The sequence below is a fragment of the Neodiprion pinetum genome, chromosome 3 (assembly GCF_021155775.2).
Source record: "Neodiprion pinetum isolate iyNeoPine1 chromosome 3, iyNeoPine1.2, whole genome shotgun sequence".
Classification (NCBI taxonomy): Eukaryota; Metazoa; Arthropoda; class Insecta; order Hymenoptera; family Diprionidae; genus Neodiprion; species Neodiprion pinetum.
In genome coordinates, this window is record NC_060234.1 from 3,183,701 (window position 1) to 3,200,576 (window position 16,876).

At 42.4% G+C, this 16,876-nt stretch overlaps 2 protein-coding genes across 3 annotated transcripts in view; one reads left to right on the forward strand and one right to left on the reverse strand.

Moving 5' to 3' along the window:
* LOC124213974 (uncharacterized) overlaps window positions 1-16,421 on the forward strand; it is a 53,575-nt gene extending 37,154 nt beyond the window's left edge. The window contains exons 3-12 of one of the 2 annotated variants that reach the window (XM_046615825.2): window positions 1,208-1,357; window positions 5,095-5,286; window positions 5,893-5,984; window positions 6,154-6,350; window positions 6,451-6,568; window positions 7,175-7,414; window positions 7,684-7,841; window positions 11,899-12,014; window positions 12,439-13,177; window positions 13,928-16,421. In XM_046615825.2, coding sequence (XP_046471781.1) covers window positions 1,208-1,357; window positions 5,095-5,286; window positions 5,893-5,984; window positions 6,154-6,350; window positions 6,451-6,568; window positions 7,175-7,414; window positions 7,684-7,841; window positions 11,899-12,014; window positions 12,439-13,177; window positions 13,928-16,070 — 4,145 coding nt within the window. In that variant the 3' untranslated portion in view covers window positions 16,071-16,421. The remainder of the gene's footprint in view (window positions 1-1,207; window positions 1,358-5,094; window positions 5,287-5,892; window positions 5,985-6,153; window positions 6,351-6,450; window positions 6,569-7,174; window positions 7,415-7,683; window positions 7,842-11,898; window positions 12,015-12,438; window positions 13,178-13,927) is intronic. The other variant, XM_046615826.2, reaches the window with a different exon arrangement.
* NLG-3 (neuroligin 3) overlaps window positions 1-16,876 on the reverse strand; it is a 551,048-nt gene that overhangs the window by 268,722 nt on the left and 265,450 nt on the right. The gene's annotated exons all lie outside the window — the stretch shown is intronic.

The following is a 16,876-nucleotide window of genomic DNA, read 5'->3' on the forward strand; positions in this document are numbered from 1 at the left end:
TTTAACATACGTGCACTTTTGTTGAATTGATACTTTATACTTCCATGTGAGTGAATGATTCAACGAATGATCTGATAAATGTAATAAACATGATTTCAAACTCGAAACGGTCATTTGGATAAAATTCTCTGCACATGTCCATTCCAAGTGTGTAAATGTTCTTAAAAAAGAATTAAAATTAGAAAAAAAAAAAATTAATGTTACACAGGAGACCTAAGATCTCGGTATCCAGGAAATGTCCCGAATTGTAGAATTGTGCGAAATGTTTGTGGTGAGCGAGGGGTACGTGAATGATGTAACGTGGTGGCGGAAAGAGGGAAAAAAAAGTGCGCTGCCCCGCGTACTCGGGTTGGCTCTTTGTTTTCATTCCCACCACACATATTTATCTTCTTCTTTCAATTCTTTCTTTCTCGATTCTCTTCTGGTTACCCCTGACATTTGACATGGCCGCCGGTATTTCACTTCTATTAAATACGAAAAGAATCGTGCGGATATACGCGAACGAAATTCAGCTGTTAAAGAGACGACGATAAGAATTCTTGTATCTCTTGTGCACGTTGATTAGGTCAAGATTTTTCGTTATTGCATTTTTAAATCGCAGGTTCTTCAGTTTTCGGATATAACTTGAATAATCGGAATGAAATTTCGGAGCTTCTTCCCAAGATACAATAAACAAAGATGTGCCGTGAAGCAAAGTTTCGCGAAAAATTCTGATACATTTTATCACGTAAGCCACGAAGCGAAATGGTTCAAAAAAAACAAACAAGAAAAAAAAAAAATAAAACGCATACATAAGGTATCAAAATTCAGTTTCATTGCCACAGATTTCTCGTTCGATTAAACGGCAAAGTGCAACTATTTTACAAAATAATGGGGTGAATCATAAATAAACCCGAGTAAAGAGAAAGAGAAAAAGAACTAGAAAACGTATCGATCAGCGGAGAAAAAAAAAAACCGATGTCAAGTTGCACGAGTTTCCGCGGTTCGTTTGCATAATTTTCTGTAAAAAACTGTGCGTCATAAAAATAGCACAATTATTGCACCGTGAATGAATAAATTACCTGCGTGCAAAATAATAACACGTGCAGTACAACAATGCGAGTTTGCGGGTAAATGAAATATGGATATTTTTTCGGTCTAGCCATTCGTTTTTTTTCTCGATCTTTTTTTTCTTCTTTTTTCCTGACTCTTCTTGCAACTGTTACAGGTCAACGATCCCTGCGAAAGTATCCGGTGATGGTTTTCATCCACGGTGAAAGCTTCGAATGGAATAGCGGAAATCCTTACGACGGCAGCATGTTGGCGAGTTACGGAAACGTTGTATTCGTCACGATTAATTTCCGCCTCGGAATTCTAGGTGAGCCCTGAGAATGATTAATTATTTTCGTATTTCCATATCGTCAAGGTTGCGACAATTTACTTCAAATAAGTTTCCCTCACTTTTCCACAATTTTTCCCATAACAAAGAAAGCAAAAAAAATAAAAATTAAAAATTCTCCGACCTCTTTCCACGAAACTTGGCTAACGTTGGCTAGCTTTTATCACTGCAAGCTCCAGAAATTCTCTATCTCTTGATTGTACAAATTTATACCTAAAAAACACACGGCATCGATTCGTTTCACAGAAATAATTAAAAATTGAACAATACCATGTCCGAAAGTTAGTTCAACTGAATTTACGAAGCATAGCTGAAGTTTGAACGCAATTTATTAAAAAAAAAAAAACACACATTTCTACCTACGGTTCATCATAATTCCCCGACTTTTCCTGATAAACGAAAATTTCATGTCCTATTTTCCACGCTCCTGTTGTTGTTGTTATTATTACCATTATTTTTGTCAAAATTTTTATCATTATCGTCTTCTTTATCCTCTCGTTGTTTGGTTTGCACACCGAGATATAGACACTTTTAATTGAAACGCGTTATATCAGGCCTCTATGAATTCGAAATCCATCATGTGTGCATGGCTATATTTGTATACGACGCCGCACGCGCTCACATCTGGAATTAACGCTGTAATTTCATAATATCCTCGACGATGCGCCAGGATTTCCCTGCAGTTATTTGTTTAGCCGTTAAATACCGCTGCTGCAGTAATATTTGTAGCTATTCTCGCCATCCAGCAGGTATAATTCGACCGTTCCCATTAATCAGCGTAACAAACAAGTTATTGATTTTTGGCTTGAGCAAAATTTCCATAACAGTACGTTGGCGCAGCATGCGTAATTTTCATCCATGATCATCTCTCTGTGCGATTGCATATGCACTTAACTTCGATTCCATCATCGGCATACGGACGCGCCATGTTTAATACTGTTTAATCGTTACCCGATTCCAGGAAATAAAAGAAGAATGAAAAGAAAACTGGAAACTCAAAGAAACAAGTTTTTCTTCAACAGAGCCGGGACTTTTTAATAACTGCTGATCGGCATTTTCGAGTCTGAATAATTTTTGCAAAGAATGTATAATCGTTTGATCGTTTTTAACGCGAGAAATTACAAAACTTTCGCTTCGAGCAACGTATCGCTTATCGTTAAAAAGTAATACAAAACATATGCTAAGAAGTAAAAACGATCAATCCATCGTTGATTTTTGACTTTATTTCATATACGTATGATTACGAATGATGTTTCATTTCCGTCAAACTCATTCTTCGAGATCGAAAAAAACTATGCGAAATTTAAATTTCACGAATTATACGGAAAAAGAACAACTCCTTTCATCGATTCTAAATCACGTATATACCACAAAATTGGCAATAATTCCCGCTCAAATGATTTCCTCCCTTTATTTTTCTCTCCTTTACTATTTCTCTCTCGTTTCGTCAATACATTTTGCCTAGGATCGTTCGTCTCCCACCCCGCAAACCTAGGACAAGCATATAGGATATAACGAACCGTGTATTGTCAGCGATAAATTATTTAATTGCCACCAATCAGCCAGCGGTTTAAGCCTCGTTGAATACAAGCCGGAAACATTGTCAAAGGGATCGGGGAGCGTGAACCGTTGCATCGGACGAGCTAACGAATTTATTTTCAGCTATGACCGATGGCAGCTATTCGAATCAGTCGAAATTGTACAAAAGTATACATAACGAAGAAAAGAAGGAACACGAATATGGAGTAGTTGAACGAAAGCGGAGTTTTCGATTCTTTCTACTCACGGATATTAAGTGTATTTTTGAAATTTATCTTTAATCAAACTCACTTGAAACTTTTGAAACTACTCGAATAGTCAACGAATGACGGTAGATATCGGAGTGTTTTCGTGAAAAATTTGAATTCGCAGATCCGCGACGGTACTGGGAATAATTATTTTGGAGAAATTTCAAAAGCGAAGTTAATTTAGTTGGAATAACTCATCGCGCCTCGGATATACGTATACTTAAGCTGGTACTTACATGTACGGATAATCCGCCTCTAATCCGTTATACGTAACTACCAGCGACTAGACTCAAACGGCAATAACTTGATCCCACGATCCGTTCCTTGTACCCGTTGAATTCCAATATAATGCAAGCGCACTTTATAGACCACCTGCAGCCGGATATAATATCGGCGGTATATTGCCGTTACAAAATATATCTGCCCATCACACGAAAACTCAGCAGATCGAAAGTTTCTTCGATAAACACTTCGGCAAGTTGTTACATAATATGATCGATGATACGATGATATGATCATCAAGCGTGTTAGATTCCAAAGGCTTTTTCGAGATTGCAAAAACTCAAATGCAACTCGTGACGGGGTATATTCTTGGGGTAATTTTAAAATCCTCAAATATTTGCCATCCGGCGATGGTCTGTGAGAAATGAAAAATGTACAGTGCAAGCGGAAGAAAGAGAGAGAGAGAGAGAGAGAGAGAGAGAGAGAGAGAGAAATGAATCGAGAAAAAAATTCAAAAAATAGAAACATAACGAACGAGATGGGTAGAGAATGTAAAACCAGAAAAAAAGTATATCCCGCGGTAAAGAACAGGGATAGTAAAAGAAAAAGAGAATGTGAAAGGGAACTCCGGGCGAGCTGAAGGGAAAAAGAAAGACAGTAGGGAAACCATAATCATAAATTAGGTTAAAGTGCTGGGGAAGTGGTTAGTACTAAGGTACCGTAGTACGTTAGGCGAGGCATGGATAGATAGATATAGAGTTAAACAAGGTCCAAGGGTAGGGGTGAAGAAAAAGGCAAATGGAAAGATGTAAGAACGGAGCGGAGGAAGAGGCGAGGCGCTGACTACTTCGTCTTGGCAACAAGACTCGAAGCGGCGATGCACAGAGAAATATGAACCAAAGTACCTCGCGGAATCCAGCAGTTGAATACCGAATTACAAACGAGTTTATCAATCTTCACCCTCCGAGCGTAATTCCGTAGACCAGATGGAAGAAATTCGAAATTAATTTCCACCGTTAGTCGGTGTTGCTTTTTTTTTCTTTCTTTAATTTTCTTTTTTTGCTTTTCCACGTCAAAAAGTTTCCATCCCGCGCGACAAAAAAATTTGGCTGAATTTTCGTTGAAGGGTTGAAACGCGATTTCCACACGCCGGGATTGACCAAGCTTGGAACAAAGAAGGCGTTCGGAGCAAAGTGTTTTGTCAATGGTTTTACGAGTTTTATGAATTCTTCGACATTTTCTATCCACTGTTTGTCGGGAACAAAAAAAAAATTTATTACAAAAACGTGGAATAGTGCACAGAAGGGCAAAGAAGAAGCAAGGAGCGAATTTCAAAGCAAACCAATAACTGTAAGATTTTTTTTCCGGATTTTAATCAGAGGCATCTCCCTTTCTCTCTTTTTATTCACCCATTTATATTACTTTTCATGTTTATTGAATTGCGATCCTCAAATACTTGCGATATTTCCCAGTTTTATGTTATTTTCATCGTTTTGTCGTACGTGCAAGTCTTGTTATTTACACACCCGACCATTGTTTCGTCAATTTTCCTGTCGTTACTCATCTTATTTGTCATCTATTCCTTTTATAATTTTACCTATTTATTTATTTATTTACTCATCGCCTAACCTAGTTCTATTCATTTCAACCTATTTTGATCTCTCTTCTGCATATCCGTAAGACGTCGTGTGTTATAAATTTTTGCAGGTTTCCTTAGGCCAGGAACGAACGACAATGCGTCGAGTAATTTTGGGCTGCTGGATCAAGTCGCGGCTTTGTTGTGGCTACAGGAAAATATCGCTGAATTCGGTGGTGACCCTAACAGCGTAACGCTCGTCGGCCATGGCACTGGCGCAATATTTGCCAACTTATTACTCATAAGTCCTGTGGCCAGCAAGGGTGAGTTTAGCTTGAAAAAGCGCAAAGGATGGGGCGAAAAAAAAAGAGAGCGTAAAAAACGAGAGCGATCCATCACGGATGGAAAAGAGATTTGCTGAGGTAGTTTTTTCGTTTTGTTATCCAACGGGGTTAATTGAAATTGAATCATAGTATACCTTACACCTTTCCAATCAGTCAGGAGTCCTTTAACGTTTCATCCGTCAAATTGATTAATCTAAGTCACTTGAAATCGTATAAAGTTTGGGCTTCACTCAACTTTGTCTACAATGCAAGATCGCGAATTGACGTAAAGTTATTTCGAATGGCGTTGAATTTATTTCACATTACTCGAAATCGAAATTAGCAGCTAAAATTACTCGAAGGAATTTGAATACACAAAGTTATGTAACCCCTTGATATCATCACCTTGTTTCATTTCCTACTACAACATTTCCTGTCAATTGCATCGTTCAGTACACGAGAATAATCCGGGTGAGAAACATAGCCGACAAATGAAAGCAGTCAGAACCAGTCCATTTTTTTGATCAGTATTGCAAAGAGACGTTCTTGAAAGATAACGCAGATATCGTTTACGTCACATTAAGCGGCAAATCAATTATTTCTCAGGTAACGGTTTATTCAAGCGTGGAATTCTGATGTCTGGATCAGCACTGAGCGCCAATGCCATTGGAAAGGCCCCGCTACAGGTCACAAAGCAGGCAAGAGATGCACCGCTTATTTCTTATCGAACCTGACCTGTTTCCTTTTCAACTGCGTTCCGAGTCAGGAGGAAAATGACTAGAAAGAATTAATAATGAGCATTGGAAGAGGGATTTTGGAAACATCGCCATGCTTTTGACGCACGGTTTCTTTTCGGCTTTACCGCAGGTCGCCCACGCTCTCAACTGCCCGACGGCGTCCGACGAGGAATTGTCAAATTGCTTGCAGAATCGACCCCTCGATTCCCTCCTTGGTGTTCGTATCGACAAGCCGTTACACGTACCGGCTTACGCCCCTCTGATTGACGGCGCAGTTGTGCTTAAGAACCCGTTCGACCTGATGGAAAGTATCGAGATATTCGGCAGGTGAGGCTGAGCGCTTTATTAACGCGACAGAATTTTTTGCTCTTCAGAAGTTTTTTACATTAAACAATAACGGTGATCTGTCGTTTCTCGATATCCGTAGGTACGATTTGATGTACGGTGTTACCGAGTCGGAGAAGTTTCACGAACTTCCACCTGTCGCTCTGCTACACGGACTTCTCGAAAACGAGAGGGACAACTTTCTGCGTGAACATTTAAAGGTAAAAATATTAATAACGACACGTCATGGCCGAGGGGCGTAAACAGTCCCTTGAAAATCACTTGGAATCGCTTGAACTCGTAAAGTCACCTGATGTCATTTGGAGTTGTGAAATCACTTTGGGTCACTTCAAATCACGTGATATTAGTCGATGTCACCCGAAGTCATGATGTGATTCATTCTCACTTAGAGTTATGAAGTCATTTAAGCTAACTTGAAATCACGCGATGTCAGTTGATGTCACTCGAATTCGCAAAGTCACTTGATGTCTCTTGGAGTCACGAGGTCACTTAAAGTCACTTGAAATCTCGTAATGTTAGTCGATGTCATCCGAAGTTACGAAGTGACTCAATCTCACTCGGAGTCGTAAAGTAATTTTCAAGTAACTTGAAATCACCTGAAATCACTTTGAAATCACGTGATGTAACTTGACGTCGCTCGAAGTCTTTTAAAATCTCGAAGTCCTGAAGTTAAGTGTACACGAGTGTTTACATCCTCGGTCATGACTGAGGTGAATAAAAAATAGCCAAAATGGCTCCAGTTGTCACTTTCGATTCAGTTTGAAACAATGCCAAAAATGGATGTTAAAGTGTTTTTGAGTTTGCAGGCGACGCACGAGCTTGAACCAGAGCTGGTCCTGTCAAAGATCCTGGAGCACTACGGTGATTACACGGACGGATTTACGAACGGTTTCGCGATTAAAAATCGTGAATTAGTGCTGCAGGCGTTATCGGACAGTGGCACGGTTGCCCCCCTCATCATGACCGGGAAATTGCACGCCAAAGTCAACCCGAAGAGTTACATGTACGTTTTCTCTCACCCCAGAGCGATGCAGGACTACTACGGGGTGCGTAAAATCACTTGATAGTTGTGACATTTTTTAGCATCGGGAAAAAAAACTCAATCACGGATTGGAATAGTATTATCAAAAATTTATGCAGCAATTTTCCCTCTCAAATTGCGCGCTGTTTGATGGACATTCGGATTCGAATGTATGGGAAGAATTAGTCACCCAAGGAATAGCAAATTCCATCTTCGCAATTTCACCAATTCGCTCTGCAATTTCACCTCCCGCTCGGAACGGGAAGATCGCATTGTGATTTTATCATCCCGTAGCAGCATCACCAGCGAACGGTCCACGGGGAGGAACTGCCCTACATCCTGGGAATCCCGGTCGGTGGTGGGAAGTACCATTTGCAAGAGAGATATAACATCGGCGAAGTATTGTTCTCCGAAGCGATGATGACCTGGTGGTGTAACTTCGCGCATACCGGGTGAGTCGGCTAACGATCAAGGATCCTTGTCGCTGATGCTAATTAACCCTGCTCGGTCACACGTCGGTAGAATCGCATAACTGTCGCACTGGGTGAAATTCACCCGAAAAGTGATTTTTTGCTTCAAAAATGAATTCTAAAAATAAAGGAAAATAAAAAATATCTAGTTGTTGTTTAACGATGGCAGGGAAAGTTCTCTCTGCAGTTTTCCTAATCAAAATTGATTGTTTAAATATTGTAAAACATCGGCAAAGTTAAAGTATGTGCCAAAAATGTCGAAAAAATGTCTTTATTTCGCTTGAAAGATGGGGTCATCAGGGCCATTTCCACGATTAAGGGACTCTACGAGGAGTTTGAGAAATGTTTGGGGTGAAATTCACCCCAAGTGACCGATTAAGGTTAACTACCCTAGGCCTTCAATTACGATGTCACCCTAATAAGATTTCTTCTTACCAGTCAGAAATTTGTTCATTCTCAAATTTCAAATTAACGAAGAAAATCAGAGGTTTGTGCTGTTAACACAAGTTTTTCGCCGCTTTGTTGTACGCAAAGTAAAACTTTAAATATAAAGTATTGAAGATTGATGAATTTACCGTGTTCTGCATGATTTACTGTAAGTAATTTCGTGATAATTCCAAAATCCTGCACTCCTGTTGATGTTAAATTTGAACTGATCATTCCTGGAAGTACATACTATACTATGCTCTACAATTTGTGCAACAGGTTTGAATATTGAATATATATAACGTTTTTTTCGTCTCACTTCTTACGCCATTTGAGGTTGTGTCTGAAATATACCGGACGTCAGTTGTTATAATTAAGAAACAAAACAAATAGATGGATAATAGAACAAACGGACAGATGAGGCTGTAATGATATAATGAAAAAGAACATTTGTAATAGCGTGTATACGAGGAGAAAGTAGATTGGATGGTTAACTTTTCACCAGAATAGAGGACATAAATATAAATTAAATGAAAAGAGCAGAATTTCGAGAACATGGAGCGTAATTTTAACAGCTTACGGGCGAAACCCGATCCCTGGAATAACCATTATCCCGGGCAAATAGATATAATATATGCATATATGGTCAGGTTGCAGCGGAGCCTGAGGGTGAGGATTCCAAAAAGTGAAACGATACATGCGGTGCTTGAAAATTCGATGGTAATTGAAATTGTCGGGATGAAAACGAGGGTGGGAAAAACGGGAACGAAAGTGGATCGAAGAGAATCGAAATCAAAGCGATGAAAGCCGTGCATCGACGCGTTAATCTTCCCACGTTAGCAGCGTACTCGGTAATATCCGTGCGCGTTATTTGATGTCTACGCAACTTTTAACGGAAATTAGAATCCTGTACACGGTACTGATGCAGTGTCAAAGCTTCTGTTACCCATTATTCACAGAATTCTATGACTCGAATAGTACGACATCCACTGTGAGCTATTTAATACGGAGTTTGAAGTGATTTTAATTTCCTTCGACGTGTCATTGATTCAGCTTGAATTAATGCAGATTTATTAAAAATCCCACCAGACCGGTGAAACTCATCAATTAAAGAGAGGCGTGAAGTCGTTTCAATTAAATTTCGAGTCATGGATGATTTTCAGTCGAAGAAACTGCTGATCAAAGCTTCGCTCAGCCAGTTAAAGTCATTCAAATACACACCAATAGCGGCGCGTCGTCGATTTTCTCGACAAATCATACGTCGAGATAAAAGGGAGCGCGTATCTTTTCTTTAAACCAGATCTCTCCCGGCTCGCTGCAGATAATTATACGTCGCGTCGAGACGCGGAGAACTCGAGGGCATTGTATTGATTGGTGTAATTGGACGCCAGGCTCGTGCTGCAAGGTGCGGAAAAAGGTTGAATAAAAAGAGTGCTAGAGAGCTGGAATACGGACGCCTTCTCACCGGCAAAGGAGAGAAGGAGAGAGAGAGAGAGAGAGAGGGAGAAGGACAGAGAAACGAAGAGGTATGAGAAAATCTTGGGTTGACGGAGCAGTCGGCTGCGTTTCTCACACCGTATAATTATACTTCCGTCGGTCGGTAGCTGCCTACTACATCTCTCCTGGATCTAATTCCCTTTTCCCAAATTGAAATAAAACTTTAATCCAACATTGGTAATAACCTTACTACGGGAAGAAAAAAAAACAAATTGGAACAGAAATTCGCTTCGCTGGTGTACTAAATCATCGGATAGAAAAGTGGAGGGGAAAAAAAAAAGAAATAACTACGAACTGAACAAGGTGAGAAAATTCCTTAGACAAAATTGCAATATTTTGCATCACGGTGAAACTTTGACGAATGTTTTGCAAAACAGATGGAGGAGAAGAAGAAAAAATAAAAAAATTCTTCAACATTTCGGTACAAGATTTTATACAAGTTTGAAATTACGTCGTTACCAGATTGAGTTAATGAAGAAATTTTGATGACGGTAAAAATGCGGGCTACTCGATAATTACAGTAAAATAAAAAGAACTGCATGAGATACGACTTTAGGAGAAATGATAGAACAAGAATAGAAAATAGACGAGGATGGGGATTATGGAATAGAAGTCAAGAATTCTTTGGAATATTTGACGCGGCTTGTCGATAAATTTCAGCTAACACGAGTTTCGCAGGAATTTTTTTCTTCCTGCTGTAAACGCGGTTAATTCTGACGTAAAGATATGTATTTCGTTGCTATGGTGTAGACAGTCTCTAATTAGCGATTCGTAAGTGCGTGCGTATCTGTAGGTACATAGGCTTAACCATATTGCCGTGTTCGGCAAACTTTAATTAGACAAAAGGCTAATTAACCACGATATTCAACGATCTCGGTCCTTCGGGATGAGAGCGTCTTGGATTCGCGCTCTTAATTTACAAGTTACAGACGCACCAGCCCTCCGTAATGGTGCGTAGTTTAGAGCTAGCTGTGTTACCCAGACTTCACGACTCCGTGTCGATGAAACGAGACTCAAAATCTTCGGGGAAGCAAAGCTATGCAAACGACTAAAAGCCGCCGGCTCTTGTATCCTTCAACATCCCGACTACCTGATCTCGTCGAGTTCAAATTCACCGATAATTATAATCAGCGCTACATTATTTAAACGAAATTTCAACCACTGTCATATTTGGTAATAATCACCCTGGAAGAGACGGTCCGTTACATTCCTCGGAAAGTTAGGGTATGTCTTTTTTTTAATGATCACCTCACGATACGGTGGACTTTGCTCGACCGAATTCCTCTTTCCAATATTTCGTTCCGGCCACTCGCTCGTCGGTGAGCAGCGTCAATTGCGATGAAACAATCACAGGCTGATGGGTTTCAATTGTAGTCTTTCAATTTTACCAAATTGGTAAGCGAGCACAGCGTGTTGATTGGGGAACACCGAGTGGTCAGGTGCACAACGCAAATGTGTGCTGAATAAAGTGTCATCAAATTCACGAAATCATAACCGATTCCATGGGCGGGCAGAACGTCAATTGCACCTGACGAACGTTTGAACCCAATGAAGGTCCTCTTCGCGGTACACGATTTTTATTTCAACGCGGTGAAAATCAGCGAAGAAGGATTGCAACGACGCCTCAAACTCCCCTGATTGGTTGAATTTGAATTTTACTTCACGTCCTCCTGCACGTCCTTCTTCCTCTTCCGTTTAACGGGCTGCCACACTGTTTGCTTGGGATCGACTGACGACAGTTCTATACTGCCGAACAAACGTCCTAAGCAAACGTGTCGGCGGTGGTGGCAGTTTGGAAAAAAACGCACTGGACCAAATAGCTCACCGGCTATCGCCACGGTGCAAAGTTTGACTATCCTTGGGTTGTAGCTCGATTACACGCGCATCGTCTCATCGGACTTGTCGCTGAAACTACCGAACAGCGATCTGCAAGGAATATACTTGTGCAGCTCAGTATTTTCTCATTAATTAAAAGGACTTCTGTGCCCGTCTGGCTTGCTCTTGCTCTTTCACCTCCCCCTTTGTGTTTGTCCAACTCGTGCAAGGGGCTGGCTCGCTTCGCAGCTTTTTGTTAGTTGTGCGTTTATCTTGACCTGGCTGAATTACGTTTGTTCAGGAATCCTAACGCCCCGAGAAGATCAACATTCCTGACCGATGGAGCCAAGGAGTGGCAGCAATATGAACTCGACTGGCCCGAGTATGACCCTGAAAATCAGACCTACTTCAACCTGAGTGAGTACGACAAAATTATACCTTTATTGCGACACGCCTCGCAGATACGCTCCCAAAACTGTGCAACGATTCGAAATGCTGAGTGTTTCCGAAGTTTGTTGAATCGCATTGTCTTTCGAGTATTTTCAAGGGTTATCTTCACTCAAGTCAAGTGTTCACCCGACGAAAGGTCAATCGATTTACATGAAGTTTTGAAAATTTGCAAGAACATTTGAATGCATGAATTCCTGAAGTGAGGAAGGCACTAATTGGATCAATTCAATTAGACGATTTTATTGCATTTCGATTTTTCCATCACAAGATTATCAGTCTTGAATCATTCCCAGGTTACGCTTATCGAACGTCAACTGAAAAAGTCACATTAAACCGAAGACTTGAATAAATTCCCATAATAATCCCTTCTGAATCTAATTTCTGACTTTAGCCATACCACCGGAAGTTGGTACACGGTACAGAGATGCGGAGATGAAGTTCTGGAACGAAGAATTACCGGAGTTAATCAGACGGCCGAACGGTGAAACGATGCCTATCTCTGTCGATACGCCGATAAGAGGAAGACCGACGATTTTGGACATCGCTGATGGGTTGATTGGCCGTTCAGGTCAGGCAAGGCCGGGATTTGACTACGGAGTGAAGACTTACCAGCGGCCTGAACAAACGAGAGAGTCATCGGGGACGGAAACGGAGAGTGTGAATACGTTTCCAGGGTTGTTCAACCCGGCTAAGATCGGACAGGAGAGTACAGGAGCGGACGAAGACATCGCAACGACGCCGCAGTCGAACACGAGTCGGAGTTCATCTGCGATATCGCTGGTTGTCGGCTTTGGCGTGGTGTTCCTGCTGATAAATTTAACCGCATTTTTTTACCTTTACCACAAGCGGCACAGCCTGAAAAACAAGGAAAAGAGCCTGAAGCGAAGGCTGAGCCAGAAGGATGAGGGCTCAAAGCGGTCAAAGGTGGATAAACAGGTCGTGAAGAATGTTGAACTTGGGCACAAGAACGACAGCAAACCAGACCTGAACGAAGTTCTGAAGAGTGACAAGGCTTACGATAACAATTCAAATTTTGGTAGACGGTCGAAACTCTCGCGGCAAAATTCCAGCTCGACCATCGACACCCACATCAAAGTCAGAGAGTGGATTCAGCAGGAAATAGTTCACAGGTCAGTTTATTCGTACTGTTCCACTTCATTGAGATCAATTGTTTTCACCCTAATCCAAGAAACAGTTCCAAAATCTTTCCCTAAATGCCACGAGGAAGCCACCAATATTCGGCAAACAGCTAGGAAGCGATTCAGTATGGGAACTCTACGCGCAATTAAAACTTTCCCGAGAAATTGTCTGACACACTTCCTCTTCCGAAAATCTAGCACATGAGACAGCTTTGCTGGTGTCTTAGTAAATAGCGCCTGCGGAAGACAAAGGATAGCGTAAATCGATGGAAAAGCAAAAGATTTCACGCATGACCACTTAGCGGTAATGCCTTCTCTGCGATACTTAACGCTCGTGCTTTTTACGGCCCGTTAATAGTTTCGAAAGTGTTTTCCCGCAATAGGTTCAGCTCTTCCAGTCAAGCCATGCAATGTTCCCAGCTTTAATGGCACGAATTTGTCAGCCTCACGGCTGTTTCGAGTAGCAGGTTTCGCAGCACTGTTTCCCAGATTCGAGATCAACTTTCGTAGAGTAGTACCATCTGCGCACCGTCCCCTTGCAAGTTACAACCCTCGCGATGATGCAAGATGGGAACATAAAGTCGAAGGAAAGTGTGTCATGTAGACGCATATCTCAGTACCAGCTGGTCTCCGCATTCGGTACCCGAAAATCATTTCTGTCATAGACCATTGCTGCTCATTGCTCTGCAACCTAGTCAGGACCGATTTAACAAAACTCCGCATTTTCTTTTACTGTTCCAGATGCTCTCCAAGGTTTCTCCGTAAGACACGAGAAACCCTGCAAAAGGAGCACCAAGAGAAGTTGAGTAAGCAGCAGGAGGAGGAGCGGCGCAAGCTCCAACTCGAAAAGATAATGAGCAGGAAAGAGGAGCCGATATACGACTCAAATCCGAAGATCACCGTAAGACCCGGGAAGAAATTAAAGCCGTCCAGGGTTCCGAAGGTCTCAGTGGCCATCGACGCGACTCCAGCGACTAGGACCGAATCGGTACTCAACCAGATTCCGATCGAGCTGGCACAAGGCGATTCAGCACCGTTTCAGAACCGACTGGACGATCTTCACTCTGAGACCCCGGATTCGAGTTCAGGCGCCACTGCGCCACAGGTTGTGGTCATAGAACATCACCACTCGAAGAGTGACCCGCTGCCTATGGACACGGCAGCAAAGGTCAGTGAATCAGACTACGGTAGTGGAAGCAGTCTTTACGCAAAGGTTAACACGAAGCTGAAGTCAAGGCTGCCGAGGATCGGTTCGCCGCAGAGTTCAACCGGAACAGGAACGGGCAGCGAGAACTTGTACGACCAGGTGTCGACGGACGACAGCAGCCTGCACGTGACTTCGAAACTGACGACCTTCGGGGGCGGTGACATCAACGTCACGTGCAGGGAGCCTTCCACGGAGGTGCGGGACACCGTGAGTCCAGAGGAAGCACTGAGGACCATAAAGCGCAGGAAGTACCCGAAGGTGCTGCCGGACATCGAAAAGCGCCGTTCCCTCCCAGCACCGAACAGCCTATTTATGCCAAAGCAGTACGCCAACTCGCTGAAGGACTACAAAAACGGCTCACAGCCAAATTCACCATCGGGGAACAACCTTCCTCCACTTCCACCTCCGCGAGTATTTGGCACCTCGAAGAGCCTTGACCTTGCCGAGGAGGGGGATCAGGTCGAGGCTGAGCCCATAACCACGAACCTGCATGTCGGGCCTCTCCTGAAACGGCAAGACTCCACGAACAAGAATAACTCAGATCCGAATCTCATCGAGGCCTTCAAACGAAACGAGCATATTCCTATGACTAAGCCTACGATAAATCAGTCGCAGAGTTCGGGAAACATCAACGGTAATATTCACGGGCTGGAGCTCAGAGCTGCCGAACAGCTGTCAGCACCAAGCCTAAACCACGCGGCTGGATTCTTGGGGAACAAGGTTGGCAACCCGAACTGGTACAGGGCAAAACCGAAACCTCTGGAGCCTTCAAGTGCTACCCCTGATTTTACTATCGGGAATCCAAACTGGTACAAACCTTTAGCGAGTCTCAGTGACGGCAATATATCACCAGCTGTTATCACCGTTCCTCCTTTCGTGGAGAAGGATGCAAATTTCAGCAAGACAGCTGGTGGTGGCTCAACCCAGAACTTGATCCCAAACTCTTGTACGACCAACAGCAGCGAAAGCTTACAGCCGAGTGCTATTCTGACGCAAAACTGGGAACCGAAGGGACCTGCGGTGGAACCGAAAATCGTAATCACTCCGAGAGTTGGCAACCTCTTAGGACAGTCGGGACAGAGTCTTAGTCACAGTGTATCGAATATGTGTCAGAGATTGATCAACCAGGAAGATAGACAGGAGCCGAAGATCATAATAACCCCGCACAACTGCAAAGGCCCGGGAGTGGCAGCCGGCCTGAAGCAGCCGAAGATAATAATAAAGCCGTCCACGAATCCGCATAAGACCAGGGACAACAAAAACATACCGAAGGTATCAGCGATCCCCTCGCCGGAGTGTCAGAACCTGAGGAACACGGAGAAGGACAAGAGTTTCGACAGGGATCATCTCACCCTCGAGAAACCCCCGCTGAAAGAGAAGCCCAAGGTCACTAGGATACCCTCGTTCTCCAAAAAGAAGGAGGACTTGATGCCAAAGTTGGAAAAGTCACCAAGTCCCGTTTACGCCGAGAAGGCCGAAGTTGTGCAGAAGGTCGAGGCCGTTCTTGGCGGCAAGGTCACCGATATTCCTCTCACTCCAACCATGGACCACAAATCCTCCGGCATACCGTTGTTCACTAAGAAGAACAGCGAGGCATCATCGAGCACTGACTCTTCCAACAGCACCGGCTATTCCAACCCCTCAAACACAGGGACAATCAAGAGGAAACCGAAGTAGCAAGAACACAGTGATAATTCTAATGAGCAATAAATTACAAACTCTACACGCAGATCAGCTTTCGGTAGTTGTTCTATTGTGGTTAGAAAGCCAGTGTGGATCGAATGATTTTAGAGTGTTTCGCCACGTTTTTAGAAAGAACTCTAGTTCCAGTAGTTTTACATCTTCGATTATCCACAGTAGTTCCGTATCACGAGGTTAATCACTAGTTAATCAGACATATTGTTGACTATTTAGGGTTTAATCTATATACATATTTATTCTTTCTACTATGATTTTTTTTCTACGTGTTTCATGTCGTGATATCCACGGTTGATATATACTTGTAACGAATACATTTTTTCAACTATTTACCTAACTCGTCATCTGTAATAGGCGTCATGGATACAAGGATTCAGGTCCTGTTATGTGGGATTGATCAACCGTCTTTATGTCCGCAAACTCATTGCGGTTTCAAGAATCCAAACCTTTTATAACTTCAGAATTTCGAATACGTTTTTGGAAATTAAATTCATATTAGGTAAAACTCTGACGTAAAAAGAAGACGATGAAGCATCTCGACCTATGTATTCACGAAGTACGCAATGGGACTGGGACCATAGACTGGTACTCAGATACCTGTTAGGAAGAAGTTTCAGTGCAACAAACAAAACTGCGTAGTTTAACTTTCAACTTTTCTCTGTTTCGAGAGACTCGGCAATATCTTTACGATGCAGGGCTCGGAAGTAAGATCGCACGGGTATTTTCTCTCTCTTGAAAAAACAAAAAAAAAAGTGTACGTCCCTGATTACAAGCAGAATTTACGA